This window comes from Lissotriton vulgaris, chromosome 10 (assembly GCF_964263255.1).
Source record: "Lissotriton vulgaris chromosome 10, aLisVul1.2, whole genome shotgun sequence".
Lineage (NCBI taxonomy): Eukaryota > Metazoa > Chordata > Amphibia > Caudata > Salamandridae > Lissotriton > Lissotriton vulgaris.
In genome coordinates, this window is record NC_141698.1 from 876,394,651 (window position 1) to 876,412,607 (window position 17,957).

Sequence of the window (17,957 nt, forward strand, 5' to 3'; positions counted from 1 at the left end):
CAGGGTTTTTTGGAGGATCCACATAACCTCAAGCATAGAGGTACTCGAGGCTCCTGTAACCTCAAGCCCATGCAGTGGTGATTGCAAAAGTTTATTTCCTAGTTGTTCATTTCCTAGAGCAAAAGATCAGTTCACACCCACATTTTCCTTAGGTTGCTTCATAGTTCCATTTTGATCATTTAAGCTTAGTCCATTACTGTATATGGATGCGTCTCCCCCTTTGTCCTCTAATTCCCCTTCAAGTGACTGTTGGAATAATCTAGGCGAAGAAGACAAACGTGGGTTTAGCAGTATCCCAGATAAATTAAGGGTGGACTGATTCAAGGAGGTTAAGACATTGTCGCTCCTGGCCTCAGAGTTTAAGTCAATATTTATGACAGTACTTGGCTCCTTGCTAATTACATCCTTTCCCTTAAAGTGTTTTCCCAGAAAGGCTTTAATTGGATTTGATACTGGTGAATCATTGCTTGTTCCCTTTAGCTTCGTAGATGTAGGTGTCAGTAACAAGGAGTGGGTATCTCTTAGGGCTTGTTTCTTTTTCCTTGTTGGCTCACTCAGCACTGCTTTCGGATTGCCTGTCTCACTGTCATTGTCATCCCCAGACTCTGAAGGGTTCTTCTCTGTCTTTTTCCCCGTTTTAAAGTTTTTGCGGGCTTTTGTTTTAGCCGGTGCCATTTTTATCAGATTCTAATTTTACATTATCCTTCACCGAGCTCGGATTAGCAGGGATAAGGCCTGGGTTAATGGTATTTCCCGCCACTCCCGCAGTTACGGGGGAGAACAACTCTTCCTCACCAGGCTTGGCTTATTGTAATGGAAACCAAACATACAAATTTTCCGCATTTAAATTACGAGTAGATATCGACAGACTACACCCCGCTTACCTCTGTTCCTCAGTCTGCCGTCACACACCCTCAAAACCACATTGTAAAATCTAATGGTTTCACTAAACCTTGCTGTGTGGCCCTATCGGCGTTCTTTAGCCCACTCAGCCACCCCAGTTCAGACATGGCTATATGCAAATCAGTCTGACCCTGTGCCTCATGGGAACAGTCCAGCCCGAACTGCCAAGCCATGTCTTCCCTGGACCGGAAACAAGCTACCGAGGCCCGGTTTCTGGCATTCCATCCGTCTTCAGCCCGGCTTGCTTGAATCCAGTGGCAAAGTGAGCAAGGGACTCACGTCTGAGCATACCCTGCCACACTTATGGTGACCAAAAGCGGTACAAAAGGGGGTGGTGATGGACGGAGCATCTGAATCAATCAAACACTCACACCCAGTCAAAGATCTGGGTTTAATCCATCACCGTTCTTTAGCCCACTCTGCCACCCCAGTTCAGACATGGCTATATGCAAATCAGTCTGACCCTGTGCCTCATGGGAACAGTCCAGCCCGAACTGCCAAGCCATGTCTTCCCTAGACCAGAAATAAGCTTCCAAGGACCGGTTTCTGGCATTCCAGACGTCTTCAGCCCGGCTTACTTGAATCCAGTGGCAAAGTGAACAAGGTACTCACGTCTGAGCATACCCTGCCACACTTATGGCGGCCAAAAGCGGTACAAAAGGGGGTGGTGATGGGCAGAGCATATGAATCAATCAAACACTCACACCCAGTCAAAAGATCTGGGTTTAATCCATCACCGTTCTTTAGCCCACTCTGCCACCCCAGTTCAGACATGGCTATATGCAAATCAGTCTGACCCTGTGCCTCATGGGAACAGTCCAGCCCGAACTGCCAAGCCATGTCTTCCCTGGACCGGAAACAAGCTTCTGAGGACCGGTTTCTGGCATTCCAGCCGTCTTCAGCCCGGCTTGGTTGAATCCAGTGGCAAAGTAAGCAAGGGACTCACGTCTAAGCATACCCTGCCACACTTATGGTGGCCAAAAGCGGTACAAAAGGGGGTGGTGATGGACGGAGCATCTGAATCAATCAAACACTCACACCCAGTCAAAAGATCTGGGTTTAATCCAGCACCGTTCTTTAGCCCACTCTGCCACCCCAGTTCAGACATGGCTATATGCAAATCAGTCTGACCCTGTGCCTTATGGGAACAGTCCAGCCCGAACTGCCAAGCCATGTCTTCCCTGGACTGGAAACAAGCTTCCGAGGACCGGTTTCTGGCATTCCAGCCGTCTTCAGCCCGGCTTGCTTGAATCCAGTGGCAAAGTGAGCAAGGGACTCACGTCTGATCATACCCTGCCACACTTATGGCGACCAAAAGCGGTACAAAAGGGGGTGGTGATGGACGGAGCATCTGAATCAATCAAACACTCACACCCAGTCAAAAGATCTGGGTTTAATCCATCACCGTTCTTTAGCCCACTCTGCCACCCCAGTTCAGACATGTCGGGTAAACCCAGATCTTTTGACTGGGTGTGAGTGTTTGATTGATTCAGATGCTCCGTCCATCACCACCCCCTTTTGTACCGCTTTTGGCCGCCATAAGTGTGGCAGGGTATTTAATTTAATTGTGGGTTTCTAATGCGCTAGAATTGACTCCCGAAGGACTATCTCTGCGCAATAGACCGCTGGGGAACCCGTCCTGGCTTTCCCTGTGAGATGGTCCTTACTGGCTAATGCCCAGAGTTGCCAAGTGTAATCCCTGGTTAGAGTAGGCACCGAGGTGAGAATTATCGAGTCCGCTGACCCTGGTCCACGACCCTGCCGCGTCGGGAGTTGATTCCTGGTCCCGGGCCGTCCTCTGCTCCCGGGTCTGCCGCCTCTAGACGTGAGTCCCTTGCTCACTTTGCCACTGGACACAAGCAAGCCGGGCTAAAGACGGCTGGAATGCCAGAAACTGGTCCTCGGAAGCTTGTTTCCGGTCCAGGGAAGACATGGCTTGGCAGTTCGGGCTGGACTGTTCCCATGAGGCACCGGGTCAGACTGATTTGCATATAGCCATGTCTGAACTGGGGTGGCAGAGTGGGCTAAAGAACGGTGATGGATTAAACCCAGATCTTTTGACTGGGTGTGAGTGTTTGATTGATTCAGATGCTCTGTCCATTACCACCCCCTTTTGTACTGCTTTTGGCCGCCATAAGTGTGGCAGGGTATGCTCAGACGTGAGTCCCTTGCTTACTTTGCCACTGGATTCAAGCAAGCTGGGCTGAAGACGGCTGGAATGCCAGAAACCGGTCCTCGGAAGCTTGTTTCCGGTCCATGGAAGACATGGCTTGGCAGGAAGAGCTGGACTGTTCCCATGAGGCACAGGATCAGACTGATTTGCATATAGCCATGTCTGAACTGGGGTGGCAGAGTGGGCTAAAGAACGTTGATGGATTAAACCCAGATCTTTTGACTGGGTGTGAGTGTTTGATTGATTCAGATGCTCCGTCCATCACCACCTCCTTTTGTACCGCTTTTGGCCGTCATAAGTGTGGCAGGGTATGCTCAGACGTGAGTCTCTTGCTCACTTTGCCACTGGATTCAACCAAGCCGGGCTGAAGACGGCTAGAATGCCAGAAACCGGTCCTCGGAAGCTTGTTTCCGCTCCAGGGAAGACATGGCTTGGCAGTTCGGGCTGGACTGTTCCCATGAGGCACAGGATCAGACTGATTTGCATGTAGCCATGTCTGAACTGGGGTGGCAGAGTGGGCTAAAGAACGGTGATGGATTAAACCCAGATCTTTTGACTGGGTGTGTGTGTTTGATTGATTCGTATGCTCCGTCCATCACCACCCCCTTTTGTACCGCTTTTGGCCGCCATAAGTGTTGCAGGGTATGCTCAGACGTGAGTCTCTTGCTCACTTTGCCACTGGATTCAAGCAAGCCGGGCTGAAGACGGCTGGAATGCCAGAAACTGGTCCTCAGAAGCTTGTTTCCGGTCCAGGGAAGACATGGCTTGGCAATTCGGGCTGGACTGTTCCCATGAGGCACAGGGTCAGACTGATTTGCATATAGCCATGTCTGAACTGGGGTGGCAGAGTGGGCTAAAGAACGGTGATGGATTAAACCCAGATCTTTTGACTGGGTGTGGGTGCTTGATTGATTCAGATGCTCCGCCCATCACCACCCCCTTTTGTACCATTCCTTCCTCTGGGCATCCAGGCCCATAGGAATGAATTGGAGATTGCATGAGCAATGTGCGAGTACCAGTAGGTACTCGCAAATTGCTCATGCAATTTCAATGGTACAAGGGTGTCAAAATGACACCCTGTCACACCCCCTGAAATTGATCTATGCACATATGTTTCACACACACATGCCCTAAGGGCATGTGTGTGCGCAACATGAAACTTTGAAAAATGCACAAAGGTGCATTTTTCAATGTTTTTGCAAATTACCATGAAGTTCAAATTCATGGTAATTTGATACTCCTATTAGCGAAATTGCAAATTTTGTAACTTTCATGCATTGCAACTAAGGAATCTTAATTTGGGATTCCTTAAATGCAATCGCAATTTAAGGAATTGCAAGTTGGAGATTCCTTAAATTGCGATTTTTGCATTTGGGATAATGTTTCCCAAATGCAAAAATACCGGTCGCAAAGGGGCAGATTCTGAGAATCTGCCCGTTTGTGACCGGTTTTTCCTTTGATGCATGCGCCTGCACATACTTACCAATTATTTGATAATATTCTGGTTTTCAGTGTTTTATTGTCCATATATTTTTACTTTACATACAAAGGTCCAGATGTATCAAAGGGTTTTGCCCATTCTGTGTCTATGGGAAAATGTGTTGATACATATGGCCCAAAGTATATAAAGTCAATATTTGTGCTTTCGATATTTTTGGGTGATATTTTTGTTGTGGATATATTGTCATGGACATTTTTGTTATTTCATCGGACAACTATATAAATAAACCCCCTCAGAGGCACAGCAATATTCTTTAAGGTCGGGCCAGTAATCATATTTTTAGTCTGATATCACCATTTTCAGAAATATCCTTTGAGCCAGCTTGTTGCAGCCATTGGCGACCTTGTGCCATCCTCTTTCTCCCATTGGCTTGATTGAAGTTTTGTGCACATTTGGATTATACCAGTAGAGTACTGAGACATTATACATACATTTCTAGGGGGTGCTTGATCATAGATATGAGTCGGTTTCCGAGATACAACTTATTAGGCAGTCGCACCATGGCCAATGCAGGGGAGGGTGTTAAATGCAGATGCATTGAATGGTCTTGCTGACTGTAGTATATAATTGACACCTCTGCACCTGGTGGTGCTTTTGCAGTCATGGTTGTCAAAACATTCATTGCAGGACTTTTTTCAGCCTTGGGTGGCAAGAAAGGTATCCTCTTGATATTGGGAAGATGTGCATTTGTGGTTGGCAACAAACATAATGTGTATTTGTGAAGTGCATGTTCACCTACAAGAGTATCTTGGCACTGAATAACAGATGTTTATTGTTACCCAACTAAATAGTACACACTTTATCGACCTCTGAAGGATGAAAGGCTGAGTGGGCCTACCAGGAATTAAACCTGTGACCATGAGGTCAAACACAGGCCCATGCAGTAGATGCATTAGTTCACTAGACCACCAGATAGGGCTAAAATGGCGAGTTAAAATTAAACCATTTCAGTATCATTTTTGTGACTAATAATATAGTTATTTTCTTTGTTTATTAAAGTATGTCTCTGGACAAGGTCCCCAGGCAATGGCAACAATGGGTCTAATCAGCAGCTGCCAGGGGCTTGAGGTGTTTGTCTATAGATCATAGAACCCATGACAGCCTTGAGCAGGGTTTCCAAAGTTTCGATCTTGTGGCAGTGGGGTTCAAGTATGTATGATGAGGCAGAGAGGGGTTCACATCCTGAAATGAACAGCTGACATCAGGGTACCTCTGAGGATGGAGCCCCTCCACAGTCAAAAGATATGGGTTAAATCCATTGTTCTTTTGCTCACCATGCCTCCCCAGATTAGACCTGGCCATATGCAAATCAGTCTTCACCCTGCTCCCCATAGGAACCGTCCAGCCCGAATTGCCAGGCGAGGTCACCCCTAAACTGGGAAAAAGCATTCCTGAACCATTTTCAGGGTGTCACCAATCACCAGTCATGCTAGCTTGACTTCAGTGGCACAGTGAGCAAGGAACCCAAAATATTTCAGACCATACAGAACACTGCGGCCAGACTCATCCTGGACCTTCTCGTGCAGATGCACATCGCTCCGACTTCAGAAACCTTCATTGACCACCCATCTAGAATAGATGCCAGTTCAAGATCCTCACTCACTCATTCAAGGCCCTTCCAACCAAGGACCTTCCTACGTCAACCATCGAATGAACTTACACCTACCCGCAAAACACCTGTGATCCGTCTCTCTTGCCCTCGCACACAACCCTGCATCCTTTGCAACTGCTTTGGGTCCGCTCCCTTTCCTACATTGTGGCCAAGACCTGGAACACCCTGCCCCTCCACCCCATGCAGTATCTTCCCTGGTAGACTTCAGAAAGAAGCTCAAGACCTTGTTTTTCGATGGAGACACAGCACCAGATACCCCTGGAGGTGGCAGGGCTTTCTCAAAACAAATGCTGATTGACTGATATTTTGATATTCCTATCTCCCCTCTTTCCCTGATGTATTGATTACTGCATCCAGTGATCCACCCCTCGAAGTCCAATCTGTGCCATAAGACCTGAATTTTGTTTTTTTTATTTTGTTATTGGGTGGGAAGGGGAAGTGAGTAAGGCCTCCACAAACTTTATCCCTTGCTCATCGAGAAATTAATTTATTTCCACTTGAAATGAATTGGAAATCTATGCCAAGGCTTTTAAAGCTGCCTGTGGGGTGAGGGTGGAAAAAGGAAAGAAAATGTGCTTGGTGCTCCTCTCCTGCTGTCTGTTGTTACGACAGAGATGCCACTAACAGCAGAGCATGGTCCAAAAGACATGGGGCCAATTATGACTTTGGCAGTGCTGCACCGGCTCTGGTTCAGCACAGCACCGCCAAAGCCATGCAGAGACTATCTGCAAGATTACAAGTACAACTGAGGTCTCGTGGGCTTTTCTATGTCGTCCCCACAGCGATGCCCTGAAAATGGACACCGCAGTGGCAACACAAAAGAAGTTCCAGGACGGCATGGACTTTGAAGTGCAAGCAGTGCTGGAACTTGGGGGTGCATGCAAACAGGGGGGCACATGTTGTACCCTCCTAAATGCATCCCCATGGCAGCAGGGTCATGGGGGCCCTGTAGAGCCCCCTTTATTCCCCTCCCCAGTCTTTATATGGCAGTGAGACCTCCATGAAAAGGCTGGTGACTGGGAAGCTCAAAATATGCTCGGTGGAACCTAGTGGTCCGACCTTGCATATTGAATAGTCCTCTCCGCTACGCCACCTCCAGGGAACAGGGGTTTCCTGGTGCAGCAGTGGGTGGTGCCAATGGCTGCCTAGAAATAGGGTGGCCACTGGACCTCCACCACAGTGCCAGCACGAGTCTGGCAGTCAAAGACCGCCAGACACAAAATCGGGCCTTAGATCTTCATTCATGAGTCCATTTCACTGGGGTTACAGTGCTAAACAAAAGTCCTCAATAGTTTCCTCATTAGAGGAGCAAGGATCAGTTAATGCTTAGTCCAAAATTATTCGTATTTGATTTGACAATGAACCAGAACATCCACTTGTGGTCCCTCTCCTTGAGGCGGTCTATAACTAGGGCACAGATAGGAAAGGGTGCAATACAGAAAGGTGTACATTTGAGAATTCAGGTAAAGACATCCGTACATCCTCTAAACCCATTTTGCTCTGTTTTGACCTTAGCATTTTTCTTGTGACAAGTGCACAGTTTTAACACACTATAGTATTACTATTGACAAAGCCAAGAAATCTTGTTTTCTCTTTAGGGCACAGCATAGACTGAATACTCTACAGGCAGATAGGTAATCGAACTGAATAGGCCCATGGGCAACACATATCATCACACATGCACACAACACAAACTGGCCCACAGGAAGGCAACATGCATAAATGGAATATATCAGCTTGTCTCTCTCAGTGGGAGAAACTAGAATAGACTAGAATGCAGCCCAGGCAATAAGCCTCAGCTGTAATTATTTTAAGCACTCCCTTCATCACTATATGTTTTGTTGCACTAACATGACCTAAAAATGTGCCTACCTCGTTCTGCATGAACACATTGTATACCTGTGGGCCAGTTTGTGTTGTATGTGCAAGCATCTCTCTCCTGTAGTTTTGTCTCTCTGTACAAGGAAAGTGCAGGCCTATTGGCATTGTCAATGCTATTTTAGAAAGGCAACCCCAACTAACATGAATATGTCTTGCCAGTATGGCCACACACAAATTAGTCCCCCTTAAACCACTCAAACGCACACTGTGCCAGATAGTGTCACATGATTGACCCTTCCAGGTAGGTCGCTCCCCCTCCGCACAGCACTGCCTGTGCCCGTTCTCTCCTTCGCTGCCCCTGTATCTCTCTGCCCGGTTTCCCTTCTGCTCCATTCGCTGCCCCCGTGTCTCTTTGCCCGTTTTTCCATCTGCTCCTCTCGTGGCCCCCGTGTCTCTCTGCCCATTTTTGCCTTCTGTTGCTTGGCTGCCTCTGCATTTCTGTGACTTTTCTGCCTTCTGTGCCACTCGTTTTCCCCTGTTTTCTGTGACCTTTTTGCCCTTCCTGTGACCTTTTTGCCTTCTGTGCCACTCGTTTCCCCCTGTATTCTTGTGACCTTTTTGCCCTTTTTCTGACCTTTCTGCCCTTTGTGCCACTCGTTTCCACCTCAATTGTTGTGCCCTTTTGCCTTCTGTTTCGTCCGTCGCCCCTCTCGCCCCCGCAACTGTGTCCCTTACAGCTCCGCCCCCCTGACTGCCCATTCACTGCCCCCACCTCCCGCCTCCCAGCTGCTCCTCACTCCCACCTCCCCACATATGCCGGCCACTGCGCAGTCGTGTCGCTGGCATGTGGCAAGCCTGTCTGCGCCCGCCCGCGCCTGGACCGCGCCCAGTGCCAGAACCCCAGGCCCGCACACTCACCACCACTACGACGCCGGCACTATCCGCTCGCTCTCAACCCCGGACAGACCCACAACTGCTTCAAGGCTGCCCCAAAACGCACACACGGTCCCTTCACCTGCCGGAACTGCAGCTACACAAGCCACAGAGCAGACAAACAACCCTCCAAGAAAGACCTCAACCACCGTCGATGCATACTACTGAACACCCGCTCCGCATGCAAACACGCCGTCGAGCTCTGGGACCTGCTCAACACAACCTCCCCAGACGTCGCCTTCCTGACAGAGACCTGGTTGAACAACTCCTCCGCACCCGACATCGCCATAGCCATCCCAGACGGCTACAAGATCACCCGCAGAGACCGCACCAATAGAGTCGGAGGAGGAATCGCCATCGTCCACAAGAACAGCATCAGGGTCTCGACTAGCACCGACAACGCGCTCAGCATCGCCGAACACATGCATTTCCAGATCCACACAGACCCCAACTCCACCCTCAGAGGCACCCTCGTCTACCGACCCCCCGGACCCTGCCCACAGTTCAGCGACTTCATCGCCGTCTTCATCAGCATGCACGTCCTGACCTCCACCGACTACATCCTCCTTGGAGACCTGAACTTTCACCTTGAGAACAACAACAACAACAACTCCACAACCCTGATTGATAACCTCGCCAACCTCTGAGTGAGACAGCTCGTCACAACGCCCACCCACTCCGCTGGCCACACGCTCGACCCCGTCTTCTTTTCAAGCCCGCATGTCTCCGTCAGCCACCCCACCGAACTCCTCTGGACCAACCCCCACTGCATCCACTTTACCTTCCAGAAACCCACCACACACCACCGCACCCAACAGATCCCCCGTCGCTGCTGGAGCTGAATCACCGAAGACCAACTACATGCAAACCTTGCTCTCAGCCCACCCACCGAACCCTCCAACACCAAATTCGCTGCCCACAACCTCAGACGCTGGATCGCGGTCCGCACCAACACCCTCGCCCGCTGAAGAAACCCCCCCACACAGACACCAGCAAGAGGGTCAGCTGGTTCACCCCAGAACTCCTCCATTCCAAGCAAGCCTGTTGGATACTGGAGAAGAAATGGCACAGTGAAAAAACTCTGGACAGCCACGCAGCACACAAGGATGCCGTCTGCAACCACCACCACCTCATCAGGGCTGCCAAGAAGACCTCCTTCTTAGTCCGCCTCGACAATAAAGCACACGTCAGCAAGGAGCTCTTCAACATCGTGAAGGAACTCTCCAACCCCAGCTCCAACACAAACGACATCCCGCCGTCGCAAGCCCTGTGCGACTCCCTCGCCACCTTCTTCCACCGCAAGATAGCAGACATCCACGACAGCTTCAACACCCAGACAGCCCCAACAGACAGCAACACAACAGACCCTCCGCACACCATCGACCACATCCCTAGCCTGGACCAGCGTGAGTGTCAATGACACCATCAAGACCATGAGCACAATCCACTCCGGCTCACAGTCAGACCCACTCCCGCACCACGTCTTCAACAAAGCAAGCAGCTCCATCGCACCCCACCTACGCAATGTCATCAATCTCTCCCTTGAGACCCCGACCTTTCCCAGAGAGCTGGAAACACGCCGAGATCAATGCCCTACTCAAAAAACCCAAGGCAGACCCAAGAGACATCAAGAACTTTCGACCCGACTCTACTCCCCTTCCCCGCCAAGGTCATCGAGAAAATCGTTAACAGACAGCTAACCCGATACCTCGAAGAGAACAGAATCCTGGACCCTTCCCAGTCAGGGTTCCGCAGCAACCACAGCACCGAGACCGCCCTCATCGCCGCCACCGACAACATCAGGACCCTCAGCCCGACACTGTTCAACATTAACATTGCCCCACTTGCACACATCGCCCAAAAGCACGACCTAAACATAATCTCCTACGCCGATGACACTCAATTCATCCTCCCCCTCACCAAGGACCCCATCACCGCCAAAGCCAACCTCCATGATTGAATGAAGGACGCTGCCGACTGGATGAAGATCAGCCGTCTGAAGCTGAACTCGGACAAGACAGAGGTCCTCCTCCTCGGCTCCAACCCGTCAGCCTCGAACGACTCCTGGTGGCCAACGGCACTGGGGGCAGCTCCGAACCCCACCGACCACTCACGCAACCTGGGAATCATCCTCGACATGCTCTTGATGACCAAGCAAGTCAATACCGTCTCCTCCTCCTGCTTCAACACCCTCTGCATGCTCCACAAGATCTACAGATGGATCCCGACAGATACAAGAAAGACAATCACCAAGGCCCTCGTCAGCAGTAGAGTCGACTACGGAATCGCCCTCTACGCGGGAGCCCCGACCAAGCTCATCAATCGACTACAACGCATCAAAAACACCTCGGCATGACTGATCCTCGATGTACCATGACACGGCGACATCACCCCCCACCTGAGAAACCTACACTGGCTCCCCATCAACAATAGGATATCCTTCAAGCTCCTCATCCACGCACACAAGGAACTCCACAAGACCGGCCCAGCCTACCTCAACAGACGGCTCTCCTTCTACACCCCCAACCGCCAGCTACGCTCCGCCGACCTCTCACTCGCCACCGCCCCGCGCATCCGAAGAACAACCACCGGTGGGAGATCCTTCTCCCACCTCGCCGCCAAGACATGGAACACCCTCCCACTGAGCCTACGACAGACCCAAGACCTGCTGACCTTCAGGAGGATGCTAAAGACCTGGCTGTTTGATGAGTAGCGCCCCCCCCCCAGCGCCTTGAGACCCTCACTGGTATGTAGTGCTCTTAACAAATGACTGATTGATTGATGATTTTGGCTCCCTTCACACTGTCAACCAGTAGAGAGCTTATACCACAAACTGGGCTAAAAGGTGAGCTGGAAGCCTCTCCATGGAGTGGGATTCTAGGGCATGAATGTTTGGAGGCTTTTGCTAGGTAGGTAGAAGGGCATTGGGCACTGCTCTGCAAAACACCCCACCCCCTTCAGGGCCCAGCCCCTCCTCTCACGTTTTAGAAAGATTTAATGAGTTGGCAGGTCTTCAATTGTGTGAGATGTTCACAACTCATGATGAATTCTTTGTGCATATGTAAATGATTTACCCGGAGACATTTAACAGGTTGTGTAATGTTTTTTTTTTATCTTTTTCCGTTTCTTTGCAGTCTAAACTAGGATACCTTACTTTGATCCTCTGCACTGGACATACACTGGTCTATGGCTGGGATCGCTTTATCTTCGGTCCATTTTACAGATGGCATCTTCCTCCAGCTTTTGTGTTGTCTCTCATCATACCATGCGCGGTGTTGGTCCTTAAGTTTATCCTTATAGCTCCATGTGTGGACAGAAAAATAATGCAAATTCGTCAGGGGTGGGAAAGAAATTCCCAAAATCCAAAGAAGGACGTCAGTGAAAATGGAAAAACAACTGTGTAAACGTCTAAGTATGTTTGTATGTTGTTGTCATACCCTTTTTAGCCACTACACGGTAAGGTGACACAACTGGCAAAGGGATCCATTGCAGTTAAAAAATGCTGCATTGTTTACAGATGCCTGATAATTCTAAGTGAAATACCACTCTTTCCAATTGCAGTTCCAATTCAAGTAAGAAAATACATTGTGTAGTCATGTGTACTTCTATGCATTGTTTTATGCTTATGACAAATCTGGTTTCTTCCATTACATGGCTGTAATTCAAGGATAAGGCGCTATATTATAGAAAGTGCACCAGGGACGCAATGGACATGTGCGCCTGCTTTGTGTCCCCGGGGCATTTTTGTATTACAGTAGAGGCTGCAGGTGCTTGTGTGGGCCCTTCTGTAATACCGATAGCGCTGGTGCACATGTAGCACCAGCGCTATCCATCATTTGCATGAGGGCATTGAACCATGCAAATGAGAGGATTTCTTTGCCTCTGCGTCCATGCCATATTATGGAAGTAGGCACCAAAGGCAAAAAAGCCAGGAGATGCAATGAAAGTGCACCACAAAAAGGTGGCACATTGACAGTGCGCCTCCTTAAGGCAGCACTCTTGGGGATGAAGGGGGTCCCATGAACTGACCAGACATCCCATTGCAGGTGGGTGCAGTCACTCATAGCACCCACCTGCAAGGGGATCTCTAATCTCTTTTGAAAGTGCAGGTGGGTTGCTGCCTGCACTGTGAAACACGGAGTGGTTTTGAAGTAGCCGCTCCATATTTTACTTGAATGCGCTTTCCCCCAGGCAGCACCAGTTTGCGGCTACTCCGAAGGCAGCGCATTCTTTATAATAGGGTGAACTCTCACTGTTTGCACACAACACACCATTTTGAAGGTTCTCAGTGGTGCAGACAGGGAAAGTACACCTTAACCACACTACAGGCTCAGGTGTCGTCCTCTCCAGAGCATATACATGAATAGATTGCACTTCATAAGTTTGAGCCTTAATAACACACACTGACCTGTACTAATAAAGGATCTTGATTCATTGTATCTTTCTCCACTTGAATACTCACACTGCACCATGTTTTCATCATTTAACTTGATCCAAAGAAAACAGGTTAAAAAGAAACTGTATGTTGATGCTCATGATACTGTTTCTGTTCACACATTGGTCTTCAAGACCACAGAAGCAACACACAAGCAGTTGTAGTAGAAGCAACAAATCTCTTTTAGCATCTTTTAGTCATAAGGTAAACACCCTCATGCTAATTACTGACGAGTCCCCACTTCCATCCCATTCCACATCTTCCCCATCTGGCTCATTGAGTGTCCTCTTGTTGCCCAACTTTCCCTCTAAACTGCAACCTCAGTACCCTTTCCCACTCCACTGTACACAAAGGCCACCTGTGTTGTTTCACTGCTTCCACGTCCCCCTCCACTCTTCTTCTACATGGCATTCTGTTTCATGTTGGCTGTGTTTGAACTGTATAGGTCCAATACATGCTTACTTACTAGCAAGCATTCCTAGATTAAAAAAAACACTCAAGCCCTAATAATAAACAAAGCATTCAGGCCCTTATTCTGAGTGAACAGAATGGGATTTTCACGGACAAGTTATATACAGTGACCAAAGTTGGTAAAAAGGCTTATTTACTTGATATGAATATGATAGTAATATTAGAACATTATGTCAGGACATAAGTATCACTCTAGTGAGAGTAGCAAAGGCGTTAGGTTCTTTTAATGTAGTACTTTTTTATGCAGTTTCTATAGTCCCTACTTAAAACCCCAACTCCCTTTATTCATTTATAGTAACCATGATCCATCTCTTGAGAGTGATCCAGATCCGGGAGAGACATGAGTGAGGACAAGATTGTCATGCTCCATCCGAAGAGAATCTCCCATTATCCCCCTTAGTAATCTCGCCCGCCTCTCTTTTCTGGCCAGCATTCCACTACCGTGAGGGACATCAAAAAGGTGCACACATGTTTTCTGTCCCAACAGCATCTCCCCCATCTGACTTGGACATCGGTTTGTATAAGGGATTTAGTTGCCTCCTCCCCTGTCCCATTCTCCTCATTAGTAGGCGAATGAAATCTCACCTCTTGCCCTGGACCTGTAACCTTTGATAGTCCTGTTTACCTAGCACCTGAGGGTCCCACTCACATTAAGAAGGAATTCCCGGCTTCTGTACCTCTCTCAATGGCTCAGACAAGAAAAATGAACATGGTGAAGAGTCAGTCCTGGGATGTTCCTGTACCCTGTACCATGACACACCCTGTAGTTCACCGTGATACACCCTTTAACCTCTGTCCTTGCTAGTCACTAAGTAGTATCCAGCCATTGCCCTGGTGCAGCACCGTACTCCACTCTTACCTCTCACCGTCCTGCAGCGAGAATTCATGAGTTTGGGGGAAATTCTGCATCCTAGTAGTGAACCATGCATTCTTTTCCTCTTTTGCCTGTGACATATAGCCCCTGCTCCACTCTCAAGGAGTAGATTGTGAGTTCCCTGTGACACTTATTTGGCCAAAAACAGCAAAACAGTGTCACAAGTAGACATGGTTTATCACAATTGCCCTTCCTGGGTTCAATATTCCCTTACATTTTACCGTGGAAAAATCCCCCAGGCTACAACAGGAGTTTGTTGTCTGGTAAAAGGCCAGGTTCGCATGCAGGAATTAGTACCGGAACACCAACTCCCACATATTATCCCCTCCCATACAGGACTACCAATATGCCTAGTAAGGGTAACACTGAGGGGCACACTTACTATTATTTCATGCAATGCGGGGGCAGCAAAGGAACTTGATGCACTGTATTACATACAAGGCATTGAGCGGAAATGCTCCATATTTATAAAGATATGGAGCATGTCTGCTCTCTCATTGCGCTGGTGAACTTTGTATGCCAATGCCATCACCTGTGCCATAGTGCAAGGGTGCCTGCATTACTGGCAGGATTGTTTTTGTGCAGAAAGGAAAATCTTCCTGCACCAATTCTATGGAGGCATATTTCTATTTCCATGTTTGCTGCATGCTGCAGCACAAATGGAAAGAGAAAGTAATGAGTAGACACAATGATATTCCTCCTTGTTTTTCCTCTGTTGGATAGGCGCGCCATTTGGGGCAAAACCAGGTTTACAGACATTGTAAATCTGGGTTTGCATCAAAATACATGGGTGGATGCATGGGAACTTGTGTGCAACTTTGCCTTTATTAAGCCATGTAAAGCCACGCAAAGTGGCGTTGCCTGGTTCAGTAAAAGCCAAAAATGATTCTTCATTGGGGGTTGAACCTCCAAAGTGATGCAACCCTGATGCAAAATCTTAGTAAATATGTGCCTGAGTATGGTATAAAGACAGTTAACACTTGGTCACTCATAATGATGATGTCAGTCATATAGAAAGCCATACAAAGGAATGTTAAATGGTAGGGTCGTGAATTACCATAGTAATTCTTCGAGATTTGAGTACATTACTGTAGTGCATTGCATATTTTAATTTAGTGTGCCTTCCTACATAGCATAGTAGTATAATGTGGCTCTCTGTTCTTGCATCAGTATTTTAGATGCCAAATACCAGTGTTTACTGCACCGAGTGGAGAAGTGTGGCTCAATGATTAGAGCGGCAGACCCTGAGGCAGAGGTCTAGCCCGGGACCAGGGTTCAATTCCCCACCTCGGCGAGTCTTGGGCTCAAAAAGTCCATGGACCTGATAATTCTCGCCTCGATGCCTGTTCCAATCATGGAGCCCTACTCTGCAACTCTGGGCAATAGCTTGCTTAATCTCCACAAGGGCCCCCAAAACGCTAAGGATGCCTGGCCTCCACCTTGGGGGTGCCCAGGAGTGGACGCCTCACAGGAAAAGCCAGGATGGGTTCCACAGCAGTATTCGTACAAGTGCCTTGAGACCCTTGCGGGTGAGTAGTGCACTAAACAAGTATACATTTACAGAGGCTGTAATACTTTACAAAAACTATTTCTTCAAGACAAATAAAAAACATTACATCGACATACTAACAAATAAGACATATCATTTTACAGTGAGCTATTTTGTGAAAAGCAAATTCTGGATGCCTAGAACAGGTGCGTATAAATTGGAGTAAAAAAGAAACGCTATTGTTTTATATCATCGTGCACAGACTTGAACAAAGTAAAAAAGCAGTGACAATTGATTTAGAAAAATAGCACTTACTAAAACATATAAGTAAGTCAAATGCACAATAATAACCAAGAAAAAATTGTAATTACATATTAAATACGGACCTTATGCAAAATGACCTGAAGACCTATCCACTAAGAATATGGAAACACAGTTAAATGGTGCAATTCTGCATATTTATAGAAAACACATGGTTTTAGTTTTACATTCTTAAATGAAAATATTTATGTTTGACTGCAATTGCAAATGAAAATATACTCTCTCAGGTAAGGTTGGTTGCTATCAAACACTACTATTAAAATGTCTCAATGTAATGCATATTTTGGTATTTGTGATTCACGTGTCCATCAAGTAAAACAGAATTGTAAGTCCCCGACAGAGGGGTAGCTTTTAAGGGGGGGAGGAGAGAGACTGGAGGAAAATGACACCTCCCAAAATATATGCCTTCTTTGCTTGGAAGTTGGGTCTGGGGACCCAGAATCAGGCATGCTAAGCCTGTTTTTTCCCCACTTGTTTAGATGGAAAAAATGAGATTCACACCCCTGAATCGCACCAACTACACTATGCATGTATTCCCCGAGTGTGTTAACCTTTGTGTTTACATTCCATGGAAAATGTAAGTCTTATTTTTGTCCCCAACATCTTGAAGAATATGGTTTCATTGGAAGTTGCCTGTACTTGCTTTAGTTATTGTGTGTGAAATTATCTTATTTTAAATATATGATCATTCCATTTTGTAACATGGTTAACAAATAAAGGGACATCTGAAAATAAAAATAATGTTTGCATGAAGAGTTGTATGTTTTGCAAATACTCAATAGCACTTTATTGTTTTTTCTTTTATTTAACACTTCCCTTCCCTTCGGAGTCCAATCTATAGTAATAGCTTCACCGAAGTGTTAATTGTCACTCTTGATCCTGTGCATCCTTTCAAAGTGTACAGTTGATAGTGTCTTGGATGTAATTTAACTTAAAGGGCAGGTATTGAGTGAGGTGTGTAGGGCTCAGAAATGTGCTTCAAACATGGTGCAGCAAATGTCACTTAACAAAAACATGTGATGTTACAGAAACTGCCAGAAAAGATGCAGTCACACATATTTACCATTTTTATGAGTATCAGAATCCTATAAAGTGGAACATCATGGAGTGTGTAGTGTGCTGGTCAGTGGAGAGGAGGTTTGCGTGTTCTACTTGGCATCCAGCCAGAAAACAACGAAGCCCAATGAGAAATGTCAAGCAAACTGGGTATGTACTATAAGGGTCGACCCAGAAGCCACAGAGGACCACCCTCCAGTTTGCACTTTTAGGCAATGAGGCTGTGTAGCACCCAGACATAGAGGTCTAATACCTGCAGTGTACTGAGAAAGTAACTGAGCTGTATAGTGTGTGGGACCACCCTGAAATGGCAGAGCCATCCTCATTGGAGGCACTCTTAAGCAGCAAAGATATACCAAGTGGGGTCC

At 47.5% G+C, this 17,957-nt stretch overlaps 1 protein-coding gene across 1 annotated transcript in view; it reads left to right on the forward strand.

Annotated features, from left to right (window-relative positions):
- LOC147688933 (metalloreductase STEAP4-like) overlaps positions 1–17,271 on the forward strand; it is a 166,821-nt gene extending 149,550 nt beyond the window's left edge. The window contains exons 5-6 of the mRNA XM_086941828.1: positions 12,078–15,930; positions 16,287–17,271. Of these exons, the coding sequence (XP_086797954.1) occupies positions 12,078–12,347 (270 nt within the window). The 3' untranslated portion in view covers positions 12,348–15,930; positions 16,287–17,271. The remainder of the gene's footprint in view (positions 1–12,077; positions 15,931–16,286) is intronic.
- The last annotated feature ends 686 nt before the right edge of the window (positions 17,272–17,957 follow it).